The sequence below is a fragment of the Rhinatrema bivittatum genome, chromosome 2, assembly GCF_901001135.1.
Source record: "Rhinatrema bivittatum chromosome 2, aRhiBiv1.1, whole genome shotgun sequence".
In the NCBI taxonomy this organism is placed as follows: domain Eukaryota; kingdom Metazoa; phylum Chordata; class Amphibia; order Gymnophiona; family Rhinatrematidae; genus Rhinatrema; species Rhinatrema bivittatum.
In genome coordinates, this window is record NC_042616.1 from 265,977,613 (window position 1) to 265,993,771 (window position 16,159).

A 16,159-nucleotide genomic window follows, 5' to 3' on the forward strand; every position below is an offset into this window, starting at 1 on the left:
CTGAAGAGACTGCCAACAGAGGTCCTCTGATTTTGCATGAATAAGCCAGTCATCCAGATATGGATGCACCAACACCCCTTCCCATTGTAAGGCCATGGCCACAACCACCATGACTTTGGTGAATGTACAAAGGGCCACTGTCAAACTGAAGGGAAGGGCCTGAACTTGAAAATGTTCTGCTAGGATCATGAACCTCAGAAACCTCTGGTGCTCTGGCTTGATGGCTATGTGCAAATATGTCTCTATAAGATGCCAAGCACTCTTTGTGTACTGCCGCTATAATGACCTCAGGGCCTCCATGCGGAACCCAGGAACCCTGACAGCCACATTTACCTTCTTCAGATCCAAAATCAGTTGAAATGTCCCCTCCTTTTTTGGGACCACGAAATAGAAGGAATTCGTTCTTGTCCTTTGCTCTTCGCCACAAACTAGTACTACAGCACCCAGATGCCGCAAACAATCTCCTGTCTCTCAAACAGTTTCTCACTTGATGTGAGGAGTGCAAGGGGAAAAGATATATGCATCTCATACTGGATGTGCAGATTCTAAAGTGTAGCCATCTTTTATCTCACTTAAGACCCATTGGTCCATAGCAATTTTGGCCCACTCCTTGTAAGAGCGCCAAGCACCCTCCAACAGCCAGAACCAAAGAGTGGACCATTCTCACTTCATTGCGAGAACTTTGCAACTCCTGCACTCCTACCAGGGTTGTCCTGGGATGGCTTCCGACCACCCCAAAAGGACTGGCCCTGGGACTGAGGTCTGGCTGAGGTTTGCTGCAGAGGTCTTGGAGGGCCTTTAGTTTGGCGAATCCTTCTGTTGTCCTGAAACCTTGCCTGAGCAAGAAAAATCCCCTGCACTTTGTCTTGTCTTCCAGTGACATGGACCTTATTCTCTCCCAGATGCTTCATCATCTGCTCCAAGTCTTCTCCGAACAGGAGTTTGCCCTTAAATGGAAGAGCCCCCAGCTGAGACTTGTTCCAAACATCCACTGACCAGTGGCACAACTTTAATAATCTTCTGGCCGACACCGCTATAATCATAATCTGGGAAGTAGTCCTGACCAAGTCATAGAAAGCATCTGCCCCATATGTCACAGCCGTTTAAAGACGCTCCACCTGCTGCGCCGCAGACCCCAATGCCAGCCGCTTACAGATGGCTCTGCCTGCGTCTCCTACAACTGCTGAACCAAGCACATACAAGCTTCTCTGCATAAAACTGCTATAGATCACAGCTCGTATGCCCAAGGCTGAGACCTCAAAAATCCACTTAAGATGGACCTCCAATTTGCAATCTTGCACATCTCACAGACTGGCAAACAAATACTGAAATAGCGGTCTTCTTAGTGACCGCCAATGCCAAAGCGTCGACCTTCAGGAGCGCAACAGCTCCATCTCCTTCGGATATGGATAAAGCTTAGTCATAGCCCTGCCAACCATTAAGCCACACTCCAGAGTGTCCCACTCCCGAACTATCAACTTCCTCACTGCCTTATGAAATGGAAAGGCTTTAGCTGGACTGCGCAACCTGTCCAAGACAGGATGCACTCCCTCTAGGTCAGTCTACTCATTAAGATCTTGAAGCTAGAGTTCCTCTCTACAAATCAGGAATTGGGTAATACCATGCTGCAGCTACTGGATCATCTGAGTCATCAGTGTCTCCATCAGGTTCATCTGTCCACCAGGACAGATGAACCTTGACCCGAACACCCTCTGAGCATTTTATTTTGTTCTGCACTGAGACTTAGAGAAAACCCCTGCTGCTTTCTTCGCTAAATATGCCTTATGCATAAGTAACACAAAGTCAGCAGAAAAGGCCTAGGAGTCATCCAAATCCCGATCCAAGGAAAAATCCTCAATATCAAAAGGATTTAAAGGAAAATCCTCCAACTGGAAGTCCCACCAGTCTTCCCTGGTACCAGCAAGTGCTGGTGTTAAATGTGGAGGAGATTCACCTGCTTTCCCTGCTGACAGCCCTGTGAAAGAACTTAAGATGGCTGCCCTTCCCATGCTGACCGAGACATTCTCCGCGGCAGAACTGGACCTCTGCACTGACTTGGGAGCAGAAGCAGCATGCCCTCCTGAAGTGCCTTCACCCCTCGAGAGATAGTCTGACAACAGGCCCACATGGTTAAGCATGTCAAGAATTGCCGCACACCATTGCCATGTAGTCCAGGCCGCGAGTCACACATCATACTTAGCCAGGGAGACAGTCACCTCAGCCCAGGCTAAAAGAAATAAAAGGGATACTTCTCTGCTCCTTCAGGCCAATAATGCAGATCTGCCAGTGGGTTCCAAAGCTACCTCGTGTGGGATGATGGATCTGGACCACCAGATGTCCACCCCTCAGAATTAGGACCAAGCCAAACAAAAGTGTCACCAACCCCAGGTTCATTCACCTCAGACCAGGTAGGATGGCCCCACCAGGACCTCACAACTCCCTGAAAGGATCCAGAAGTCTTCTTTCTCTCTTGGTTTGTTTTTTTTTTTCTCCTACAGACTACGGGTTTTACACCATCTACCATCTGCTGGAGACTCAGAAATACTGAGGGACTGCAGGTGGCATACTAGGTTATGTAGCAACATCAGTAAAACTTTCTTGATCTCCATCTGCTAGCAGGGATGCAAAACCCAGGAGTCTGGACTGATCTGGATATGTACAAGAATGTGTTGTTGCCTAAATGTGGTAGGTAGACACTGAATAATACTGAAGAATGCTAGAGAGACCATTTTCATAGCACTTAGGGGGGAAGGCATCATGGTCATTGCTTAATATATCTAGAGGCCAGATTCAAGATTCATGTTTGCAGGGTTCTAGAAGCTGCTCTAGTGCATGGCCCTTGGCCAAAGGCAAGTTATTACAGTAAATAGGTATGTTGGGAGAAGGGAGTTTATATAGTGCCTTATATAAAAGACTTCAGACCCTTATATGTTTTTCATATTCTATTGTCTAAAAAATACAAGTTAAAATGCATTAAAGCAGGAATGTGTTTCACTGATCTACACAACATACTCATGAAATTATAGAAATATTCTAGAAGTAATTAAGAAAGAAAAATCAAAAAGTCTTGAATGAGTAAGTTTTCACACTGTCACAGCAAACCAAATTAGCTCCAGTTCAAAAAATTGCCTTAGCAAGCCCTATAATAGGTTAAACAAAGCTCACAATTATCCAGTCAAGGGAGCTAAGCTGATTCAAATACTCCTGGATGAAGAATTCATCTGTTTCTGTTGTATGACATGAATTTGAAGAAAAGATAAAAACATGCCAAATAAGGAGTTGCCAAAAGAATTCTGGGAACATTATTCAAAAAGGTACAGATTGGGGGAATATCCCTTAGGGAACTATCAGGTCCATCATGTAAAAGTGGAAACAGTCAAGACACCAGCAAGAGATCTCTAATCAGGTAGTTCCTCCGAAGTCATTAGTTTTGGATTATGGAAACCGCTACAGAAGGTCACTTCATGGTTTAAGATTATTTTAGAAGAACTACAAAAGTCTCTGGCTATTGAATAGCCAACATGTTTCCAGTCTCAATTTCAAAATTATGACAGCAACATAACCCCTTTGAGAGGGTGGCATAAAGGAAGCTATGATGTGCCACATAGCATTTGTGCAGAAACACTTGGAGAACACTGCATATACATGGAAGAAAGTTTTGTGATCTGATGAAACCAAAGTGGAACTTTTTGGTTGCCATGCTAAGCAATCTGTAGCATAAGAAACACAGCAAATCACTTTGCTAACATGATCCCTGCAGTAAAGAATAATTGGTAACATATTATGTTGTGGGGATGCCTTGCAAAGGCAAGGGCAGGGAGGCTTGTGAAGATCGAGGGAAAGATGGATGGTGCAATGTATAGGTTTTTCAGCTGGCTGAGGGATGTCCTACGATCAGCCGCACTCATCCTCCAATGCCATGGGCCTCACAGCAGCAAGGATGCCACCATGCTGTCTTCCCCAAGGCTCCTCTTAAGTGCGTACACACAAACACACCATCTCTTAATGGTCCCCTGGTGGAAAACTGCAGCGTTGCTCCCTGATGACGTTGGCGCTGGCTGAGTATTTAAACCCAAGCCGTGCTTGCAGCTGGCACCTCAGCAACAGGTCCTCCTGCCATGCAGCATGGATTGCTCGTCTTATCTTCACATTACCCTGCCTTGATACCATGTTGCCTTGCTCTCTCCTGGTCCTGCCTTGCGCACTGTGTGTCCCTGTCTCCTATGCCTTCTCCTCATAGTCCTGTCTGCCTTTTGGCTACCTCTTAGTTCTGATCCTTGCTCTGAATCTGACTACTCTTGCCTGCTTCTGACCCCTGCTTCAGATCTGATTTCTCTCTTGGCTGCCTCCTGCATGCAACAGAGCAGCACACGGCTCTCTGTAGAAGAGAAAAAGACTAAGGCTGTATAACCTCTGCCTTTACTGTGCAGCACAGGGACATTTCTCTAGCAGTTGCCTGAGAAACCAAGGAACGCCATGAACAGAACCATAGTTGGGAAGAATTTTTGACCATGCAGCCTCCTCTCCACAACTGGTGATACCAGTGTCTCATCTTCAGTGAACACTCTGCTCAAACCAAAACTTTACTAGACTCTGGAACCAGGGGGCAATTTTATTCAGGAATTTCTGTTATGCCAGTGTAGGTGTCCTACTACTAGCTTGACCACATCCTGTATTATCTCTTCCATCTATGGCCACCTTGCCTATCACAATGCAGATCGTTTTACATTGAGAAAATCTCAAATTCTTTGTGCTACCCTTAGCAAACAATCCTATTGTTCTTGGACCAGCCTGGCTCAGACTCCACCAACCGTCTATTGACTGGGCCACTTTACAGATCAATCATTGGGGTCTCTCCTGCAAGGCACATTGTGCCGCCTAATTCTTGCCTCTAGTCACCCCGCTTCATACTTACCACTCTGGTACACTTCGTTTATCGACCTAAGCCAGAAACCACAACCTAAAGCCTGGGTGTTTTGTAAAGCTGCTGGTTGCCCAGAACGTTTGGAAACCATCCTCATGAGGTAGAAGCCACTGCCAATAAAACAAGGGCTGTTCTTATCCAGCACGATGATCCTAACATATATGGTAGCCACGTTTCTCTCGCACCAAAGGATTTGTGCTGACCAGAGAATCACCCAGCGGAGGCTCTTCTACGACCAACAGAAACTCAAGGAATACCTGCAACTCATTTCAAATTCCAAGTCCTCAGATGGTAAAGATGAGCCACTGATGCTTCTCCAGAAGCCGAAGACAGGAAGTTTCAGGAGGGGAACTAGAAAGGGGGCTACTGTTACAGTCACCGCTCATGGGATGACCCCTTGAGTGGCTTCACTCACGGATCTGACCCTCAGCATGGATGCCACCATCTTTCCCCTAGGCGCGCGCACATCCATCTCCTTAAAGGGCCTGCAGCAGGAATTCTCGGCAGCACCTAGCGATGACATTTTCAGCCCTATAAAAGGGCCTCGCAGATCTTCCTGCCTTGCCTCAGCAATGGGTTTTGTCTTGGCTTATCCAGTTGTGTCAGCCTGCCTTCAGCCGTGCCTCTCTCCAGCCTGGTCTTCAGCTGTGCCCTTCCTGCCTGTCTTTCTGCTTGGCCCTGTCTGCCTTCCCCATGTCCCAGAATTTTTCCCTACTTGTCTCTGGTCTTGTCCTTCCTGTTCCTGTGTCTCACCTTTCTGTCTAGTCTTTCTAGCTCTGAACCTTTTCAGTTTCATGCTTGTTGCCTGGATCCAACCTTAGCCTTGGACTTCAATTATGCCTCGCCAGTTGCCAGCTTTGACTCTCGGACTGCCCCAGACTCTGCCTTAGCATGGCTTGCACAAAGACTCTTTTACCAGCTGCGACACAGACCTTGTGGCTCCGCTGTGCCATGGCAAAAGGGGTTCACACTCACAACATCCGCAACATTGAAATATACAATTTCTTACCATTCCTGGTGTAGGGTAAACACTAGTGATCCTAAACAGGATGTACATCATGAACTTGAGGCCTACTGCTATGCACACAGACTGAATAAAAAGTTGAGGCCTAAAGCAATGCAGACATGGAGTTCTGCAGCCATGTGATGGTTCTGGCAACTTTATGTAAGACTATTTTTCACAAAGAGGAGAAAAGATTGTTTATTTATTTATATCAGAAAGTTGTCATTCCCTTCCAATATGAGGAGAACTTTGGACCAGAACTGAGAACGTGTCCTTGGTAAAAACTTAGTATCCAGCTTGAGATCAGCTATGAAATTGGTATTGTTCTAATACCTGTTTTACTGGTGGACTCTAATGAGCATATGAGAATATTCCTGTGTGTGTCGGGACCCAGATGACATCAGTGGCATCCCACAAATCCTGTGTCTATAGGAGGTGGTAATATCAAATCCGTATCAACATTAGTACCTTATGAAACTGAATGATCAATGAGGTTTGTCTCTTGAGAGAGGACTCAGTTACCCAGACGGACTTTGACGTCAGACATTATCCTGAGGAACTATCTGAAAGAGCCTTTGCTAAGGGCTTTTCCCTGTAGCTTTTTCCACAGATTCCAAAAAAGCTCTGCCAAGAGAGTTTTCTTAACAGAACTTTAACTCCTGAAGTGAACCTGCACTCTAAGGCAGAGTTTATACTCAGTACAGTCTGCTCCGTGCACAGAGGCAACTGTTGTGCCAATTATTCCCTTAAAAAACTTTTGGCCAAACAGTAAATCTTATCTTGGATCTGCCGTCATATCTCACAGAGATGTCTGAGATTTTTTTTTGGGGGGGGGGGTTTATCTGTCATTCACCTTAAGGGCTTTGCCAGATTCCACCTCTTATCAAGACAAATCCCTGGACTTGTGCTGGACAGATAAGGGTGAGAGAACACTGGCTTAATTACCTTTTAGCTGGGCTAATTACTTTGGCATTACATAGTTTCTAAGTATACAGCTGAGCTTAGATAACACTTCTAAGTTCTGATTATCTTTTACAACACTGCCTTGTGCTGTGAAAGTGAAACTGTAGTAAACTAAACTGAAACCAAAGAAAGAAAACAAATAATTGTACTTTTTAAACTTTGCTTTACTTATGCTGCTAATAAATTGCTAACCTCACAAAAGTATCTAACTGCTCCCTAAAAGTAATACATTTGCATCATAAGGTTACCAGATTAAATTCTGTTAATCAAATGTAAGATATCCACACCAGATATTTCCTACAGTGTATATAATACTGGGTGCACAACTGAAGGCAGAATTTGCATGGTCTCCAAAAGCTCATGTATTAAAATCACTGTTAGTCCTTCCCAGTTGTGATTGCTTTCAAGACCCCATTTTTCTTCAGGACTAATATAGCTACTAGAAATCTGAACAATGGAGCCAGTTAGCCAAGGCTTTTTGAGATGGATATTCAGTGCCATTTGTTTGCTATGTTCATTCTTAGACAAATAGAGGATTTGAAAATTCCTATTGGCTGACTCTAGGTTATATGGCTGGATAAAACTGTTTGATTACTTGGAGGCATTCAGAGGGCATTTCTGGGCTGAGTTTAACTCAGAACGTATCCAGCCAGCTGTTTGTGCTGCAGAGCAATCCTAAAGTTAACTAGATAAACTTATCTGGCTAGTTTTATGAACCACATTACAGGAACACTTGCTGAACTACACTGGCTTCCAATTGAACAAAGAATACAATATAAGACACTGTGCATAATTCATAAACTAATCCACGATGAAAAAGCCGACTGGCTTAACACAGCACTGCGCGTACATGTTCCGCACAGAAACCTGAGATCTGCTAATAAGGCTCTACTAACTGTCCCCTCTGTTAAATCAGCATGCCTCACTTAAGTAAGGGAAAGAACACTGTCACTGGCTGGACCTGTGCTATGGAACACCATGCCACTCGAAATAAGGCTGCAGAGAAATTTGAAAATATTCAAAACTAACCTGAAAACCTGGCTCTTTAAACAAGCTTTTTATAAAGACAAAGAGAAGGAGGAAAACAGCTGATACATAAGGACGCACCAAGCAAGCAGTTGTTTGTTTTTTACCTACAAATGCATATTAATGTTAGATTTGAACTGCTTAACAGTTTCCTAACCAACATATAGGCTTAACTTAAACACATAGTTTATCGTATTAAAATATGTTACCATACTATGATGGCACTTGTTTAATTTGTAATCTATACCACTTATAATTTTCTTTATCGTGCCTTTCTGTAAACCGTTGTGATGGTTATCTAACTTGATGGTATAGAAGAGTTTTTAAATAAATAAAATTAATATTAGTGGCGGCTGCGCCACTGATATCCCACCAAAGTTAGACAAATCAGTTAATCTGACTAACCCTGACCTGAATATGGACTTTTTGGGGTCTATGATATAAAGGTCTTATTCTTTAAGGCATATTAATGTAACATTGCCTTTTAATTTGGCAGATTTCTTGTATAAAGTTACCTTCCACCTTGTTAACCCCTTGCATTTAAATGGATTTGTCATTACACTATTAAGTTTAAATGTTATTTTAAGGCTTTTATATACCGACTTTCTTGATACAAATCAAATCAACTCAGTTTACATCGAACTAAGCAGTTAACCATAACCAATTAACAAAAGACAATTTGATGAAGCATAAAGTTACATTATAACAAGGGAGCAAAAACTGGGGATAGGAAAATAAAGGGGGGAGAACAGAGATAGTTTACTATATACAGGTGGGGTTGTGGGAGGGAGGCAAGGAGCCAATCTCGATATGATGTATTAGCGAGTCTTAGTACTAGTTTAATTACGGTGGAGATGGGAACAGTTCTGAGTCATGCTGGAAACAGTACTGAGTCATGCTATTGGACTAGGAACAGGGAAAGGCTCGACCGAAAAGCCATGTTACCTGTAAAACACTGCTGCTAATACCTATTTATACAGTGCTGTTGTGAATTATTGTTGAATGTGAACCGATATGATGTTACTAAACCAATATCAGTATATAAAAACCACAAATAAATAAATATTGTGTATATTCATGTTTTTTTGTGTTTGGTTTTTTTTTAAAAAAAAAAAAATAATATTTATACTCACAAGTACACCAGCAACATGGCACCCATTACCATGACAAAGCGACTGAAGGAAGAGTAGAAGTACACAATGCTGAGGAGAATGGCGGCTCTGGAGAATGTGTACATCCAGTCCAACCAGTCTCGGTTAAAGTCCTCCTCATTCAGCAAGGGGCCACCCTGTGCATTCATTTGCACATTTTGATTCACAGGCCTGTTCTCTGGTGGTGCTACATTTGGAGCTGCTGCAGGTTCATTCTGAATAATACGGTCTGAATTTACTGGGCTTGCAGGCTGAAGAGATTCATTGCTGGATGCTGTCTGGGCAGAGACTGCTGCTCGGCTGAAACAATTCAGAAGTGAAAATTTTCAGAGGTTCATATCCACACAAACCAGTAAAGCCTTATCTGTCACCCCTAAACTGAGCTTTCAATAAGCTCTCCAACATAACAGAAAAACTCCAATGGAAACAATAAGTTATATTTATATACCATCTTCCGCAAACAAAAAACGTTTGACCCAAGGCAGTTTACAAAAAAAACAAAAAATAGAACAAAAAGTTAAATACAGAACAATACAGTTTCAACAAATATGTATTACACTTTTGAGCAAAGTGTTATTACACCAAAACTGGCTTTGATGTACAATGCATTGCTCTAAAGACCATTGCCCTGTTTTTTTTTGCTAAGGACTGGATAAAGCATCACTGCCTCAACACAAGTCTAAGCCATTGGGGAAGATACAAACCTCTTACCCTAGTATGACTAAAGGGACATTGGATTTTGCTTTTGACAATTAATTACTCCTGCATAATTTATTAAAAATTAATATATTTTGGTTATCATAGTTAATGAAGTTAAAAACCCGTTATTTTTGGAAACCCTGTAGCTGTTAAATGTTCTTCTGTTTAACCTGTTATATGTAAAGCCTGTTGCTAAGTTATTGTTTCACTGTAAACCGAGGTGATGTATAACTATATGTACCGCGGTATATAAGAATCTACAAATAAATAAATAAATAAATAAATAGTATGCTTTTTTTCCATACTGATGTGGGTGCTAAGGGCCCTACTGCACACATGACTTGTAATAAAAAGAGGTGAAGAGATAGTGAAGCATTTTCTGGCATGTCACACAAGGAGTCATTATTCCTGTTCTCCTAAGTTTTTTTTATCATAAGTAGTTTTAAAATTACTTTTAATTATAAATCATTTAAGCTTCAGTTTTGTGCTTTTCTTTTGCTAGACAGATGCCGCAGAAAAGATGTTGCTAGATAGAAATGCAACATCAACATAAAAAAAAAAAAAGTTAACAGGCCACAGTATTACAGAGTTGTATTATTTGCATACAGAGTAAGAGCAAATGTACATACAGCCTTTTAGATTGTTTATGATAAAGGGCCAATCATAGAAATAGTTTGACAATTGTGAAATCCAGTAATTGGTTTAGGGGTTGAAGATATGAAGAAGGGTAAATCCTATATAATATGCCTTATCAGTAAAATCATCTGAGAAAGAGAGCTTTGTACTCTGTCACTCTCTCCATAACGTATACCTTATTATATTATTTGTAGCATTTAATAAAAATGGGGGGGGGGGTTCTCCTCAGCTGTTGGCTCAAAGCGTTTATTTGAGCCACAACAGTACAAAGTTAACTAGTATTTAACAGGTTTTTTTGCATGAAACAACATGTGCTAATATGCAAGTTAAAACCCACAGTAGGATTATGTGTGTAATAACTGAACGTAGCACAACATAAGAAATGCCATGCTGGGTCAGACCAAGGTCCATCAAAACCAGCATCCAGTCTCTGACAAGGGTCAATCCAAGTCACAAGTACCTGGCAGATCTCTCAAAGTAGATCTATTTCATGTTTCTTCCAGGGAGAGCAATAGCTTGCTTGAGTTTACCTGGTTAATAATATGTTATGGACTTTTCCTCCAGGAAATTGCCTAATCTCTTAAATCCACTATACTAATCACCTTGACTAGTGGAAAATGTCTGTTGAGAACCTTAATGGTGACTCCTTATGAAATGCTGGTTCTCTTCAGACATTCTAACCATATATCTTGCCTACCGTCCCCACTGTTCTTTTACAATCAATCAAATGTATCACCTTTTTTTGCTACCTTATTACACCTAAAACGATCAGCTGAGGTCATTCACTCCATCACCATGGAAAAGAGCCTGCCTAACTGATGAATGCAACATTCCCCCATCCCCTCCAACCCAAAAGCTGCACAGCCTCAGCCATGGCAGCCAGTAAACTCCCTCCTGTTACTTTATTTATTTTTAAATATTATCAATGGACAAGGAAACTAAGGTAGAGGGGAAAAGATGAGAGAGAGGGAATGGCTCAGGAGGCAAGAGACAGTAACAGACCTCAGAGATGATACACCTGCACAGGAGACTCAGTCAATCTCCACCCCACCATAAAAAACTAAAAGCCCATCTCAACCAGGTCCAGCCAGAACGTGAGAGCCAGGACATGGTCAACCAGGAGCTGTTCAGACAGCTCCTGGGAATCCAAACCAGAGGCCTGCTCTACCAGAGGAACAATCGCAATAATTGTTGCTGTAGGAGCAGAAGGACTGGCTCTACCAGGGGAATCAAATACGTTGCCCTGGAAGCAAACTGTGAAATTAGGTCCATCAAGAAAGGGCCCAGTACTGATTCATGCACCTACCCTGTGACATTCCATTGGCAGTGTTCAAGACCCTTAAATGTGCCCTCAAGTATTTTGTGGCAAGGGAAGCCGCCCGGATTAAAATACTCTGAATTGATAAAACACTGGAACATGGGTGGGCTGGGTTTCCCAGAATTTAAATGGTATTTTTGAGCTGTTCCACCACAAGCATGGTTAGAATTGGAAAGACAGGCTACTAGTGGATGCTGTTTAGCGTCTCTTCTTTATATGCCCCCTTCTTCAAACACTCTCAGATCTGCTATGAGAGACAATAACATAGTAGAAAACACTTTAAAGATCTGGAGGTCGGTTCAACGACTTATGAAGTTACCTGACGGCTCTCAATCATATATAATCCCCCTATGGGACAATCCACAGGTATCACAGTGTACATTCTCTCCTGATATGGAAGGCTGGGGAATGACCGGTTTAAAATATCTGGGTCAATTGGTGATGAGAGCAGACTAAAGTCTTTCACTGATTTGGTGGAGGAGTTTCAAATATCACCTTCTACCAGGTATTTATATATGCAGTTAAGCAAGGATATTACAAAGAAGATGGATGTTAGAACAATTCAGGAGGAATGTACAAAAGTAGAAGGTGTGTGCTGTAAATTGAAGGCACAGCACTTAATTTCTGTCTTATTTGTCTCAATTCAGGCTGAATCAGGAGAGCAAGAGACATCGAGTGGTTTGATACGAACCTGGAATGACAACTTGGGAATGGACTGGGAAAGAATGGAAACTTATTTGGAAAAGATCTCAAAAGATAACTATATGTGGGAAGGGGCAAGAATTATTATTCAAATTGTTGCACCGAATGTATCATATTCCTGCCGCTTAGCCCAATTTAGAAAAAGTGGGAAAAGGAATGTTGGAGATGTTGTGGGCGTATTGGAACATACATGCACATGTGGTGGGAGTGTTGCTATATTCAGTCCTTTTGGGCAGAGATAATGTCCTACATTGAAAAAAATCCGTAATCAATGATTGGTTTTAACTCCTGCTCTGGGCTTGATGGGATGGTGGTCTAAGATCTAGCATGCAGGGCAATCGAAAGCTGGTAGGTCAGCTGTTGCACGCGACTTGTCTTACCACAGCCCAGTTTTGGAAGAGGTCCCCTGAGGTAGACTGTTGGAAAATTAAAGTAGAAGAAATAGCTGATCTTGAAAAACTAACATGTATGTTAAATGTCCAATTGGATCATTATGATACAGTCTGGAAACCTTACTGGGTTTGGCGAACTGAAGATGTTACTGATGTGTAAGTGGGGATACCCCTGGTTAATATAACCCTTACAGTTATGAATGCATCTAGATATAATTTCACTGTCACCAGATAACATATGTTTATATTGGTGGTACACCTCAATGCTTATTGGAGAGATTACTTACCTGATAATCTCATTTTCCTTAGTGTAGACAGATGGACTCATTACAAGTGGGTATAGTGTGCTCGTGCTAGCAGAGACGGATCTGACATCAGCACATGGTACATATACCCCTGCAGGAAGTGCAGCAACTCAGTAATCTTCCTTGCAAAAGCTTCATGGATGTGTGTGTGACTGACCAATTGATTAACCAAACATGATTAACCTGACCGATTGATAGTAGCTGGAGACCGCCAGTGTTCTCAACCGGAAGGCGTCGACACCCGGTAGGGTGGATGCCCTATGTAAGAAAAACATGGCTTACCTCGAATTGGTGAAACCCCATGTATATCGGCAGCCGGGCGGGATGCTGAGTCCATCTGTCTACACTAAGGAAAACGAGATTATCAGGTAAGTAATCCCTCCATTTCCTAGCGTGTAGCAGATGGACTCATTACAAGTGGGATGTACAAAAGCTACTCCCGGACTGGGTGGGAGGCTGCCCGAGGTCCGTTTAGGATTGCCCTTGCAAATGCTGTATCCTCCCTGGCCTGGACGTCCAGACGGTAGAATCTGGAGAAGGTATGGAGGGAGGACCACGTTGCCGCTTTACATATCTCTGCAGGCGACAGCATCCTAGTTTCTGCCCAGGAGGCCGCTTGGGCTCTGGTAGAGTGAGCCTTGACCCGTAGAGGTGATGGTTTTCCCACTTCTACGTAGGCCGCCCTGATAACTTCCTTGATCCAGCGAGCAATAGCCGCCCGTGAGGCCGCTCCTCCTTGCTTCTTCCCACTGTGAAGGACGAACAGGTGGTCCGTCTTTCGTACTGCTTCCGACATTTCCAGGTATCTGGACAGCAGCCTGCCGATATCGAGATGGCAGGCTGCTGACCTTCTTCTGACTTCTTCAAACCTTCCGTGGTTGGCAAGGATATGGTTTGGTTGAGGTGGAAGTGTGAGACTACTTTGGATAAGAAGGAAGGAACTGTGCGAAGATGGATAGCCCCTGGAGTGATTCTGAGAAACGGATCGTGGCAGGACAGCGCTTGTAGCTCAGAGATGCGGCGTGCTGAGCATACGGCCAGCAAGAACACCATCTTCAAGGTTAACAAACGGAGGGAAAGGCCCCGGAGGGATCTGAAGGCGGGTCCTGCTAGGAATTCCAAGACTAGGTTGAGGTTCCACAGGGGCACTGGCCACTTCAGTGGCGGGCGAATGTGTTTGACTCCTTTCAGAAAACGTGAAACGTCTGGGTGTGTGGCAATGCTGTTGCCGGCCCTCCTGGGGCCGTAGCAGGATAGCGCTGCCACCTGAACCTTGATGGAACTGAGGGACAGACCCTTCTATAGTCCATCTTGCAGGAAATCCAGAATGATGGGGATTTTAGCGGCATGCGGATTGGTGCTGCGAGTTTTGCACCAGGCTTCAAATACTCTCCAGATCCTTACATAAAAGTTAGTGATGTGGAGAACTTGCGTGCTCAGAGGAGTGTGTCTATTACCGGCCCCGAGTATCCCCTTTTCTTCAGTCTAGCCCTCTCAATCGCCAGACCGTAAGAGAGAATTGAACTGGATTCTCGTGGAGGATGGGACCTTGTCGCAGCAGGTCCCTGTGAGGGGGCAGGGGTTGAGGGTCCCCTGCCAGTAGTCTTCTCATGTCTGCGTACCAGGATCTTCTTGGCCAGTCCGGGGCCACCAGAAGAACTAGGCCTCTGTGCCGCTGAATCTTGTGTATAATGGCCCCCAGAAGGGGCCATGGGGGAAAGGCATATAGCAGGATCCCCGGAGGCCATGGCTGCACCAGGCCGTCGATCCTGTGGGATAGAGGATCTCGCCTGCGACTGAAGTATCTTGGTACTTGAGCGTTGGACCTGTCCGCTAGTAGGTCCATGCCCGGGGTCCCCCACTGATCCACAATCATCTGGAAGGCCGTGGGTGACAGCTGCCATTCCCCCGGGTTTAGGCTTTCTCTGCTGAGGAAATCTGCCGTGGCGTTGTCCTTCCCGGCAATGTGGACAGCGGAGATGTCCTGGAGATTTGCTTCCGCCCAAGCCATCAGGGGGGCTATTTCTAAGGATACCTATCTGCTTCTGGTTCCACCCTGTCGGTTGATGTATGCCACCATGGTGGCGTTGTCCGACATCACTCTGACTGCTCTGTTTCGAAGTCTGTGGGCAAATCGCAGGCAGGCTAACCTGACTGCCCGTGCCTCTAGTCTGTTGATGTTCCACCCAGACTCTTTTCTGTTCCACTGCCCCTGGGCGGTTAGCTCTTCGCAGTGGGCTCCCCAGCCGCTCAGGCTGGCATCTGTAGTGAGCAGAGTCCAAGTTGGGGAGGACATCCTTGACCCCCGGCTCATGTGGCCGGGCTGCAGCCCCCACCTTAACTGATTCCGTACTCTGGCCGATAGAGGTAGATGCACGGTGTAGTTCTGTAATCGTGGGCGCCACCGAGATAGGAGGGCGCGCTGTAACGGTCTCATATGAGCCCGTGCCCATTGTATCACTTCCAGAGTGGAGGCCATTAGGCCGAGGACATGTAGGTAATCCCAAGCTGTGGGCCGAGTGGTGCTCAGCAGATACTGCAAGCGATCCCGGAGTTTTGATTTCCTCGGAGGTCAAGCTGATCTTGTCTTCCTGGGTGTCGAATCTGACTGCTAGGTATTCCAGCGACTGCGAAGGTTGTAGGGAACTCTTGTTTATGTTGACTACCCATCCTAGGCTTTCCAGAAGAGATATAACTCTGTTGGTTGCCCGGTGGCTCTCCTCCGGTGACTTTGCCCTGATCAGCCAATCGTCTAGGTAGGGATAGACGAGAATGACTTCCTTCCTGAGTGACGCCGCCACCACTACTATCACCTTGGTAAAGGTCCGTGGCGCGATGGCTAACCCGAAGGGTAGAGCCCGGAACTGAAAGTGCTGATCCAGGACTTTGAAGCGTAAGTAACGCTGGTGATCCCGATGGATTGGGATATGCAAATAGGCCTCAGAGATCCAGGGATGTGAGATACTCCCCTGGCTGTATGGCACTTCGGACTGACCGCAGAGTTTCCATGCGAAATCCTGGGACGCGTAAATGCCGGTTG

General features: G+C 44.5%; 1 protein-coding gene across 7 annotated transcripts in view; it reads right to left on the reverse strand.

The window, feature by feature from the left end:
- HERPUD2 (HERPUD family member 2) overlaps window positions 1-16,159 on the reverse strand; it is a 168,162-nt gene that overhangs the window by 47,929 nt on the left and 104,074 nt on the right. For all 7 annotated transcript variants that reach the window (XM_029589485.1, XM_029589484.1, XM_029589481.1 and 4 more), the window contains one exon: window positions 9,050-9,367. In XM_029589485.1, the coding sequence (XP_029445345.1) occupies window positions 9,050-9,367 (318 nt within the window). The remainder of the gene's footprint in view (window positions 1-9,049; window positions 9,368-16,159) is intronic.